Here is a 13,059-nt window from a genome sequence, read left to right as displayed (position 1 = left end):
ACGATTAAAAAGGGCACTAGCCCTTTGAATTTCCAATCGAATGAGCCATTTTTCAAGTTTCTACGACAAAGATTTCAATAAAAACCTTATATGCCCCCAGGGCATAACTTATAACACTTGCCCTGAAGACTGATGGGGGAGTGTCCTTCTCAAAGGTATAATTTCCTGAACTTCAGACTGCGCGGAACAAAATGGTTATCTCAAAATTTTTATTGGATATGTTTGGGGAAATGGTGGGCGTGGAAGGGATATTAGTTGCCTTCTAGTCCCTTTGAATATTAAAAAGGGCACTAGTCATTTCAATTTCTAATCGAAGTTTTTTATTGTTTAAAAAAAATTGAGTTGTGAGAAAGTCAAACTTTAGCGTAAAGAACGAGGCGTTGAGGAGGTGATAGTCCCTTTCATATACGGAATAATTTCTGTTCGTTTTAAGTTTTAACGTCGTTCCTTACTTTCAGTTAAAAAAAACTTGTTTTTATTTTTTAATTTAATTTTTGAACGTTTTTGAATTAATACAGGTTTTGATTTTGGCTTACCGTACATGAATAATTAAAACAAAAGTTGCATATTAATTTTACTTTTATTTGGTTAAATGGTCTTCTCGAAAGTTGTTTAATTTTATTTACGAACGTTTTTATTAGTAATAAATATACGTAACTTACAAATTAACTTACGTAACTAACTTCTATATTCATATATTTTTAATACGTATATTAGGGGGTTCGCCCCCTATTCAATACCTTGCTCTTTAAGCTAAGGTTTGAATTTTGTTCCAATTCCTTAAAAATGACCGCTTAATCACAAAGGCTGTAATTAAAATAAATAGCTCTTATGAAAGTACTAAAAAATCTTTGGCTTAAAGAGCGCGGTATTGACTAGGGGGTGAACCCAATCATATACTTTATATTTTCTGTTCGTTTTAAGTTTTGATGTTGCTGCTTACTTTAAGTTGAAAAACTTGTTTTTTTATATTTAATTTCTGATCTGTTTTTTTAAATAATGCTGGGAAATCCGGCGTCCCCTTTATAGCAATGCCCCTTCCCCCATGAAAACTTCCTTTATGGGAAGATCCTCCCACATAACCCTGACCCCCCACAACTACCAGAAAAAATCTCCCCTGAAAACGTCTGTATACTTCCCAATAACCGATAGTATATGTTAACATTGGGTAAAGTTCATAACTTTCAGCCCTCCCCCCGAGGACTTCGGAGGATTAAGTCATCTTAAAAGACATAGTTATCATGTTTTCGACCATGCTGAACAAAATGGCTATCTCAAAATTTTGATTGGATAACTTTGGGGAAAAAATGAGCGTGGGAGGGTGCCGAGTTGCCCCCCACTTTTTGGTCGCTTAAAAAGGGCACTAGAACTTTTCACTTCCGTTCTAATGAGCCCTCTCACGATATTTTAGGATCACTGGGTCGATACGATCCCCCCTGGAGAAAAAAAACAAAAAAAAAATAAAAACGGATCCGTGATCTTTCTTCTGAAAAAAAAAATGCAAAATTCCAGATTTTTGTAGATAGGAGCTTGAAACCTCTGCAGTAGGGTTGTCTGATACGCTGAATATGATGGAATATGAAGGTTTGATTTTCATTAAGGTTCTATAACTTTTAGGGGGTCTTTCCCCCTTTTTTCGAAAATCAGCCAAATTTTCTCAGGCGCGTAATTTTTGATGGGCAGGACTAAACTTGATGAAACTTATATATTTGAAATCAACCTTAAAATTTGATTCTTTTGATGCATGTATTGGTATCAAAATCCCCTTTTCTAGAGTTTCGATTACCATTGAGCCGGGTCACTCCTTACTTACAGTTCTTTTTCACGAACTGTTTGATAATAAGACAGATGGCTTTACAGAAGTGATTCAGTACGATCTCCACTATTTTGGTTTAAATAAAAGAATCTTGTTAAACCTCCTTTTAAAATAATGGCCAAGGTGTCAATTAAGAGAAGAAAGGACAGCCAGTTGCTCCCCCTATATTTAAGAAAAAATCAATTTGATTTTTTTTTCATTGAAAAAATCGAAAAAGAATTCCCGCTTAGATTTAAAAAAAAATCTTTTTTGTTGTATTCAACAACAAAACTTTGTGTTTTGTTGATTGATTATAAAAGAAATCCTTACCCCCCCTCCCCCAACATTTTATAAATTGACACCCCTGGATAACGGGCTTAATTCATTATCTTAATAAGTTTCAAATTATTCATGTTTGGAATTACATTCAGGAATTACTAAGGTTTCACGGTTACAAGCTATCTCAACGTAGCCTACAAATGAATGAAAAATAAATATACGAAATGAAACTAAAATTTATTTATGGAATTTCATCTATGTTTCCATTTCTTGTGCCTCCACTGTTGACGGTCCATGCAGCGGATGTCTTGGCCAAAATATTTGCTTTTTTCTCTTTTTTCATTGTTTCATTTCTTTTTTGTTGCTACTTCATTAAAAGAAATCCTCACCCCTTCCTTCCTCAACATTTCTGTGAGTTAGCGCCGCTGCATAACGAGCTTAGCTCAGTATTTATAAAAGTTTCAAATTATTCCAGCAGGAATTACTGAGGTTTCATCGCTACATGCTATCTCTTCATTACGTATAGCCGAATGATAAATAAAAGTTATGGTATTCACCTAAAATTAAAATATTCCATCGAGCAGTGCAGACCGCAGGTCTTTATAACGAACCGGTGACATTTATTAAGATTTATGACCTTTTCAAGATAAAATTGGGTAAAAGGGTGGGATAGATAGTGTTTTTAGAGCTTTTCAAATGTTTTGTCGCTAGAAACGGTCTTATATATTATTTAGAATTATTTTAAGGTTTTTGGCCCTTGTGCGCAAAAACATACGATTTTGCGACAAGCTTAAAACTTTAAATTGCACCAAAATACTTACATTGTGTGTACTAGGGACAGATCTGTTCATTCAGAGCCAAAATTATGATACCTCAGTAATTATGATTTTTTCAACGATTCGCAATCAATCCCCAGGTTATTTTTCAGTTTTAAAAAATATCAGGATTCTGAATCTCAGCCATCGAATGATCGAAAAAACGGCGTCCTACACAAAGACTGTGGGTAGCTTATGAAAGTTGGAACTGGCGCTAGTGTCGAAACTATCAACGCTATCTTGTGTTTAACGACGCTTGTAATTTTTTTCAGTGTAATTATAACTATAATTAATTTGATTACTTTAACTGGTAAAACTATGGCAGTTGTAAGTGTCTGATTTCAGTTCCTGACAGAAAAGCAATTACACAGCTTGAAAAAAAATGAAAAGTGTCGCCACGCTTGATGGCGATTATGTTTTTTTTGTTGACCCTAGCGCCAGTTTCCACTCTTATAAGTTACCCATAGTCTTTGGCCCTACGTTGAAACATTAAAATCGTTTTCAATTTCAGGATAGCCTCTTTTCTGCTATATTGTATTTCCATTAAGCGTAAAAAATAAAATAAAAATATAAATGTTGGAAGTTATTCTGCGGGTACTTAACGGTACAACAATTTTGCTTGCATGAATTTTTACTTTTGCTCATTGTGAATCCGCAAATTTAATTCTGCATTAAATCAATATTTGTCAAACTTTTTGTTTATTGCTACTTTGTTTTACGTTACTCTTTGTACAAGAACAAAAGAATAGCTTCAGATTTTACAACTAATTTGTTTTTTTATTACTTACAATCAGCAACTTAAAAATGATTTCCATACCAATTACTTCGTTTTTGGTTCATTGAACCTGATGCAGTGACATAGTTAAATGGTCTTGAGTAGACATGTTCATATGGGGAGGGTCTGCGTCCCCTCTAAATTTCAAGATTATATGATTTCCCAGAAATTTTTCAGCGTCTCATATATTTTGCCAGATTGTTACTTTTTTTATCCTCCCCCCAGGGCCGTATCCAGGAGGATAAAAAAATTTGTTTATATGTATGTTTGTTGTGTTATTACGAGTCAGACAAACATTTCAGGGAGGAGGGAGGTTTAATCCCCCTAACCTCCATCCTAGATACAACCTTGCCTCCCCATAAATAATCCTATGTATTTGTTTTGGTGTTCCAGGCCTCCTTCTCTAAAACTAGAATAATTGTATATCGAAACATACCAGATGGCATTTGCTTGCTAGTGCCTTAGCTTAGGTCTTTGGTCCTTTCGAATGCATATTGCATTGGTCCCTGGAGGTGGGGAGGGAGTAAATGGGAATTTTACAGCAAGAGTGACTGATGCTTCAAAAAAAGGGCCCCAAAAGTCTAGTTCTTCGAAGAATTAACTTTTTATTTCTGGAAACTGTTCGGAGGCAGGGGAGTAATTTTAGTGGGAAACACTCCTACGATTCTGACTGTACGTAGGCATAATGAAAAAAAATATTGCTGTCATTAACGCACTTGGGTCCCACTCTTGCGATAGGGAGGGGTCAGAGGATTTTCTATGGACGGGGGATGTTAAGGAAGTGAAATAGAGGCTTTGATTTTTCTGGAAGTTCGTTTAGAAAGCTCTTGGGGGGGAGGGGAGGGTATTCAAACAATGTCCCTCTGTGTGTAGATATGGTTACTAATAAATTTACAGAACAAAACGCAAAAAAAGTGAATAAACGGAACCTAGAAAATAAGACAGTATAAAACAGCTGAATATTTTACTCATTTCCGTAACAGAATAAATAATTTACTAAGTAAAAAACGAGAAAATCTTTTAAAAAAAAAAACACCTCTTGTTACGTGTTACGTTTAAAAACTAGCTAGAAAAGGGCCAAAATCTAAGTTTCGATGGTGTTCCCAAAATTCTTGCAAAATCACTCAAATATGCAAATGCCAAGTGCTTTGAAATCTCGAACGTATCTAATTTCATTTAAAACTTTGTCACGTTGGGCATCAGCACACATTTATCACCGGTTAAACAAAGAATGGTTAATTGTATACATCTTAGTAAATTATCCGGTAGATTACTATGCAAATCCGCTGAAATCAATGCTATTATACTATTACTAGTAGCGAAAGCTGTCGGACGAAACTCACAAAAAGAAAAAAACTGTACCGTATGGTCTTTTCTGAGGATCACAGAAAAATTGTTTTGCCTCCAATATGAAATTTAAATCTTGTTCCCCCTCACAAAACCCCCCTTCACAGTTGTAACTCGATTCTGCAGCTATTACACAAAAGAGAGCAAAATTACAAAAAAAGTTAGTTTTGGAAATATTCATTCGCAAGAAGACCCCACCCCCTTATTGTATTCATTATACACTAGCACGTATTAAATAGTCGGTTTTTGCTAAGGTTTTTTGCTCAACGAGTGCATCTTTTACCCCAAAAAATAATATTATTCTTATAGTCGACGAAAAAATAACTTGGCATTGAGTTCGAACCTGCATCTAATGTCTTTTTAGTTGGTTTCAAGCCTTTGTTATATCAATATATACAAATATACAATTATGCTCTAGTGTTACAGACACTTACCGATTGTACAAAATACTAGAAAAAAGAGCCCGCTTCGCTTGAGCAAGATTTATATGCATGCATATATATATATATATATATATATATATATATATATATATATATATATATATATATATATATATATATATATATATATATATTCAAACCATTTTTGTGAAAAATTTCTATCTAAAAGATTCAAGCACAATTCTTAAGAATGAAAATGGCTTTGTTTTGCTGTGCAATCTAAAGCTAATTTTTTTTTCAGCTGGACTCAGCAAAAGAATATGACGAAAGATCGCGAATCCGTGCGCGAATTCGTGCTCTAAAAAGACCAATGTCAAGTATACCAACACTGAACACATCCTCCCCACGTGCTTCACCCATACTTGGAAGACGCCTCATGCCTCAAGTTGAAAAGAAAACCCCGACACCAACAAGAAAAGTGGATTATTTGAAAAAACAAACACCAAAATTGAAAGAAGAATCGAAGCCAGCAGACCCTATTATTGCTGATGATCAACTTCATCGTGAGGGTGAACAACTCATGACTTTGCCATCGTTGGAATCTCAAACAACACCTGAAGTTGAGACTACATTGACCAGAATCAAGGAGGAACAAGGTGACTTTGATAAGAAGAAGAAGCAAAATCAGCCAACAGATGCGAATAAGAAAGTTATATATGACCATCCATATGAACATATCCCAGAATCATTTGTTGAATGTGCACGACCAATATCTCCAGTAATTCAATCACGGCGAATAGAAGACATACGACGCAGTGAATCGCCAGTATTATACCGAGCACCCTCTTTCCGTCGTTCACCTTCACCAGTTATTGCTGCATCAACTGTTGTCTACAGGCCACAAACCGCTGTGCCAGAGCCAAAAGAAGAGAGATCAAGAACAGCTTCACCAGTTGCCAGGAGAAAAAGTGCCATCAAGCTTGAAATGAAGTCGGACAGTACTACTATTGTTAACGATCCAGAAAATGGCTGTGAAGCGGTCAATAGCTTAGTCACTGAACCACAAATGGTAGATCGTAAGTAAAATTTAATTATTGAAACTTTAATTGATAAAATTTATTACTAATATTTCATTCATTTGCTTTAATTACTGTAATGCTATGCCAAATACGATTAATTACTAAATGAGATTAATTAGAATAATTACAGCATTAAATCCTGGAATGAACTCCTTAGGATATTAAATGCCCAAGGGTTTTCGTTTAAGACGTTTGAACTACACTTTTATTATCACATTTGTAATTAATTACTTCAAAAACTTGCCAACTATTGGGAAAATTGACCACCGTTTTTGAAATATAGGCTACACAAACTGAGTTTTGATCTCAGGCCACATTCCAATTTCAATTATATTCAAGGATTAACATGGAAAACTAATTTTCATATTGTTTTTAATGATTGATTTTTTTAGTAATTATTAATTTCTAAGTATTTGGGACCAATCATTAATCTAATCTTATCTTCTAAAACTATTCCCTTGCATATATGCTATTCTCAAGTATACACTTAAAAAAGAAGGGAAATACCTTCTTGTTTCCCCGAAACTGCGAAGAAAAGTTAAAAATTTTGAAAGCTTCTAACGCCTAATCTTTTATAAATAGATTTGTTAACAAGAGATTATTCAATTTTGCTAACAGTTACAAATTATAATCAACATAAATACAATGAAGCCAAAAACTATGAATAATAGGGAAACTTGGCACCATTTTAATTGCAAGTACAAAAAAAATTGGAAACCAAATTTAATCAAAAGAACAAAAATCTAATCAAAAACCAGAAACTAAATAATTGCACTTGAGGTTAAATTTGAGGATGTGTGAAGCGATGGATAAATTTTACAAACATTAAAGAAATTGTATTAATATTTAAATAATTTACTTAAAAAATAAATATTGCAACATAAATGTGGTGACAAACATGATAGTTTTTCAAAAATTACAAGTTTAAGAGGGTAGCAATTACTATACTTACCGGATCTTTAGAAAAATGTTGGGGGTGGCCCAATTTGAAAATGACGCCAATAATTGACCAAACTGATAAGTTTATTTATACAAAAAATGAAATGAGGGCACCAGAAAAATCTTGTGGGTGGGCCTGGACCCCCGCCCCCTGGATCCAACCCTGATTGGACCTAACAGAAAGAACTAATCAAAACCAATCAAAGATTTTCTAAAACGAACCATCCTTTACCATATTGTATAATCAACCATATTTAAAAAATTTTTCATAGAGATCAGTTTGTTTATTTTGTAGATTTTAAGTCTATAATGTCCTAAGTCTATACATGCTTTTGAAGTCTAAAATACAAGTATAAATCTGATAGATAAATAGATTCATTATTAGCTGAACAAGGCCATGACTTCATTTTTGAATACAACGCAGTATTCGGTAATTCAAATTACAATATAGCCTAGTAATGTATAGCTACTCTCCCCTCCCGGCAAACACAACAACGACAACAACAACACGAACTTTTGTTATTCTCCTTTCCTTTCAAATACGATCCTATGTATATAAAAATATTTTTTTCTCATTATAAGGTCTTACAACACATTATCCTATAACACACACCATAACAAATAACACAAATAATAATCATTTCTCCCTCCTTCCCCCCCCCCCAAAAAAAATGTGTTAATTTTTTTCTTCACCCCTTCATTAACATATTTACAAACCTGGATGATTGTCCATTTTAAAGTCGTATGCAGGATCCCCGGGAACTCAAGGTCATCACCTTCAAAAAGTTACTTCTTAAATCAGAAAGCTGCTGGCACCCAGCCAGAATATGTGCCTCATCCTCAATCTCTGTATTGCATTGGGGCAAGAGTAATTTATATCTTAGGCCATCCTTCTTCTTTCAAAAATTTGATCGTTTTTCAAATACTTAATCTGATTGTTTGATTTGGTCAAGTGGAAACTTGAACAATCAAATTACTCTCATAAAATTAGTAAACTTTTGGGATACAATTTTTATGAAAAAAGACCTTCATATGTAGTTAAGCATTTTTTGCGGTAAATTTAGAACAAAAGAGACACGTTTTTTTCCTTTTGACTAGGCCTCATCGTATGGAAGAAGTGGCCGCAGAAACTTTAAAGTTCTAGTGCTCTTTCTTGAAGTTGAAAGCTCTTGGATGGCAACCAACCCACCACAAACACCCATCATAGCCACCTCTTTCTTCCATAATCCACAAAGACATCAGATCAAAGTTTTGAGCACAGTTTATAGAATTATCCAGTAAGTTTATCGCAGATCATTTCTGGTCTTCATTCTCGGTGCGAACAAAAAGCTCCTCCCACTTATTTCTGCATTAGCGGGTTAGTCTGTTTCCGTCAATCAATGAGAAATGGTTACAAAGTGCATTATTCGTAATAGCGGGTTTCCACATATTTCCGATTATTTCTATTATAACTGTAAGTTTCGCGTCCAAGAGGGTTACAAAGTGCATTATTCGTAATAGCGGGTTTCCACATATTTCCGATTATTTCTATTATAACTGTAAGTTTCGCGTCCAAGAGAAATCTGACTTGTCTACCCGTGAAAAGATCTAATGCCGCTTATGTTTATATCTGCAAAAACGTTCTCTGGAGCACTCGCACCTCGGTCCGGGTTTTTATAATGGGTGAGATAGGGAATGATCATACTGCTAATTCTATAAACTGTGGTTTTGAGATAGTAATTTCGTTTACAATAGTCGAAAGGCTCGACAAATATGCCTCCAGGGTTGACATGAATCCCAAAGCCACTGGAGCAAGGGCTTTAAATTATGCAAGTTGCTTATTTTTCACGAATTGGTCACTGACCAAATGGGTCACTTTTCAGGAGGCGTGGTTCGCCCTATTCAGGTTGTCAACCATTTGACTAATAAGACCTTCAAATTGGATTATACCTTCAGCTGTCCAAGGTTTTTCTTCATTAGCCTTCAAACTGTTTGTGAACGGTAATGAACTTTGAGTACATATCGATAGAAACTGAAACTCTAAAAAAACATAATTTGGGAAAATATAAAAAAATCCTTGTTTTTCTACAAAAGTTTGGAAGTAGGCCTATATGAAGTTCATCAAGTTTGGAGTTACTCGTAGAGAGTTATTACCAGAAGAAAATTTCGTACTTTTCAGAAAAAGAACAACTCCCTTAATAAGGGATTAAATTGACTAAAAATTGACTAAATTGACTTAATTAAAAAATTGAAAGAAATCAAATGTCATAATTTAGGAGAAAATTCTCCTGTTTCTATAAGTTACTTGTCGCTTAATTTTGTTGTTCTCATGGTAATTTATTTTGCAGGTAATTATCGAAAAAACGTGCGGTTTGAAATTATATCTTTTCTTCAAAATCAGTGTGGGTTTCTTTTAGTCACCTAATCAGTGTAGTAACATTTTCATTAGTCTAGCATTTTCAGTTAAGTCTTAATTAGGGAAGAATAAATAACTAACACCAAAAATGGTTTACAACATTTAAAATTCTACTTGTCGTAAAACTCCGTGAAGTACTTTGCGCCTACTCGTAATTTGTTCGTAATTAAGAGTTAAAAAAGGATGGAAAAATAAGTTATTTAGATATCATACCGCTTGTTAATGTTTCTGACCTAAAAAGCCAAATTAATGATTTGTGTACAGAAAATAAATAATAATGGTAAAAAAATTCTATATCATAACTTTTTTATTGCATGAACAATATCCTATTTTTTGATAAGAATGGGGATTCCCGCTGTAACAATTGAAAAATAGCGGCAAAAAAACTTTTCTTGGCTTTAGATCTCCCTGATAGGGAGCTTGAATATGAGCTTGAAACTTACATGTTTTTGACAGGTGGGGGGGGGGAAGAATAAAGTGCTCTAATAACTTCTATACAATCAAAAGTACATCTTCTGTGTGTCACCTTCTTTCACACTGCTTTTGTCGATTATGTCCCTAAATCTAAATGAATACAGTAGGTTTCGCAAAACCTGTTAAAGAGTTTGAATGAATCACAACGGCAGATTATATTGCTTTCTTTATAACAAACTGATATCCGCTTAAAAATTAATTAAGATGCTATTTAAAAATTTAGCACTATTTGACAACACTGCTTTCACAGCATTAAGTAAACTGGCTTTACATAGTGAAAGCGAGAACAAAAAGAAAAGGATAAATAGGGGTGTTTTTTTTTCCTAGACAGTGAATCAAAAAAGTTTGTCTTGTAAATCAATTATCTCACAAAATCGGTAAATTTCGCAAAACCTGTTATTGAGTTATGTTAAACCAATCCTTATTTAGAAAACAGCTTATTCGCCAAAATCTATCCATAGTTACGCGTCAAATGAGGAGTTTGATGCAACTTGGATTCATAAATATTGAATGGCTTATTTTATGTTCCTTTTGGGACATAGCCATTGTGCTAAAATAATTTTGGGATAATTAGGGCTGAATAGATTGTTGCCGGATTTAAGAAAGTTATAGACAGAAGCAATCATTTTTCAATGCATAGCTTGGGGATAGCCTGAAAAGTTCCAAGAGCAAAATGTTTGGCCAAAATTCCATAGTACGACGTTCATCACCAAGACGGTGACCAAATCCAGTGGTAACGGACTCAATTTTACCATTATAGAGTCAGACTTAGATTGGTCTCGCAGTGCAAATTCGTCCCAAATTATCAAGTATTTAGTGCATATTGCTATTTTAGTGAAGACTCCTGTATGATGCTGCAGCTACTTCAGTCAAAGCTGTGCCTAAGCTCCTGATGAGCTCGAATGAAGATATAACCCTATTTTAACTCAGTCAGGCTATTTAGGGCTAGATTTTTTACCCTATCGAACTCTTATTATGTATGGCCTTTTGGGCAATGATTTCTTGCTCTATCAAGCTTATACTCTGTCTGGTCTTTAGGGCCACTATTTCTCACTCTATCAAGCTCATGCTGTATCTGGTCTTTTGGACTACTCTTATCCTTACTCTTATCAAGTTAATGCTCTGTCTGGTCGTTTGGCCCACGATTTCTTGCTTTATCAAACTCACACTCTGTCTGACCTATTGGACCACAAATCCTTACCCTATCGGTCTTTTTACCCTATCAAGTCTGATTCTAAAAAACAGCTTAATTTATTATGGTGACAATATATATTTTAGCGGAACCTCCATCTGACACTGCGGGCATTTCAGTTAAAGCTGCGTCTGAGAAGATAAACAAAGTAGCACGCAGCTCCACTGCCCAGTTAAACTTTAGTCAAAGCAGACTGCCTGAAAATGACCCTAGTCAACCCCAAGGAAGTGATGAAACCCGAGTGATAACGTCCAGTTATGGCGTAGGCCCTACAGATGATTCTGGAAGACCTTTATTCGGCCTAGGGGCTTTGAGAAAGGCAAGAAATAGAACGCCGGACCCTGAAACAGGTAATTATTTTACTTATCTATTTTCTTTAATTACTTGTTAAACTGATTATTTCATGTCGTATTTATCAAGGGGGTTACTGGTCGTGTTTTAAGGCTTATGTTCCATGTGAAGTGTATGATTGTACACTCGAACTTGCGTCAAAAGAAAAAGATGGCAATATCATCTGATCCTTTAGTTGACAAAGTGGGTTACTGGTAGTGTCTTTAAGGCTTATGTTCTATGGGAAGATTGTGAATGTACACTCAAATTTACAGCCAAAGGAAAAGGCAGCTACAGGATCCTCAGTTATACTGTTAAACGCTATACTGTATATCACGGGATCCTCAATTTTAGATCTGTTCATTCATCGAACTAGGGTTATGATAATACATAGACTTTGTTTTTGGAGAATATTCTAAAGCTGCTTAAAAAAATCAAAAAAAATCCTATCTTCGCATGTTTATGTCATTTTTTCAGTTATGTCTTAAATTAAAAAAAACTCAATACAGTAACTGGATAAAGCTGAATCTCAGCTATCGAATGATAGAAAAATCATTCTTTTACATTGAATCATTAAAACCGTTAGACTGCGCATAAACAAAACACCAAAACCTTGCTGAAGGAATATAAACGGTTCTTAATGACAATTAAATAAAAAAAACAGGTTTTTTAAACTGAAAGTAAGGAGCGACATTAAAACTTAAAACGAACAGAAATTATTCCGTATATGAAAGGAGCTGTCCCCTCCTCAACGCCTCGCTCTTTACGCTAAAGTTTTATTGTTTAAAAAAATAAAGTTGTGAGGCAGAATCAAACTTTAGCGTAAAGAGCGAGGCGTTGAGGAGGGGACAGCCCCTTTCATATACGGAATAATTTCTGCTCGTTTTATGTTTTAATGTCGCTCCTTACTTTCAGTTTAAAAAACTTGTTTTTTTTATTTAATTTCTGATCGATTTTTAGTTAATGCAGCTTTTATTTTGGCTCACCGTCATCGAATAAGTAAACAAAATTTGCATAAAAATTTCACTTTTCTTTTGCTAAATGACTGTCTCTAAATTTGCTTCTGACGTAATTTTCAAATTAACTTACATAACTAACTTCTATATTCGTATATTTTTCTTGTGGCAAAAAATACAAAGTTGCAGATTTTTGCAGATATGAGCTTGAAACCTATGTAATAGGGTTTTCTGATACGCTGAATCTGACGGTGTGATTTTCATTAAAATTCTTTCACTTTTAGGGGATGTTTCCCCCCT

The 13,059-nt window shown here is 34.5% G+C and overlaps 1 protein-coding gene across 6 annotated transcripts in view; it reads left to right on the top strand.

The window, feature by feature from the left end:
* LOC148954345 (uncharacterized) overlaps nt 1-13,059 on the top strand; it is a 361,915-nt gene that overhangs the window by 134,972 nt on the left and 213,884 nt on the right. For all 6 annotated transcript variants that reach the window (XR_016141509.1, XM_089086288.1, XM_089086287.1 and 3 more), the window contains exons 5-6: nt 5,696-6,470; nt 11,560-11,823. Coding sequence is in view for 5 of the 6 variants with exons in the window: in XM_089086288.1 (XP_088942414.1) it covers nt 5,696-6,470; nt 11,560-11,823 (1,039 nt within the window). In the remaining variant the exon portion in view is untranslated. The remainder of the gene's footprint in view (nt 1-5,695; nt 6,471-11,559; nt 11,824-13,059) is intronic.

This window comes from Artemia sp. Qi Xiang Cuo, chromosome 3, assembly GCF_049724085.1.
Source record: "Artemia sp. Qi Xiang Cuo chromosome 3, ASM4972408v1, whole genome shotgun sequence".
In the NCBI taxonomy this organism is placed as follows: domain Eukaryota; kingdom Metazoa; phylum Arthropoda; class Branchiopoda; order Anostraca; family Artemiidae; genus Artemia; species Artemia sp. Qi Xiang Cuo.
This window is presented reverse-complemented; position numbering and strand designations above follow the sequence as displayed.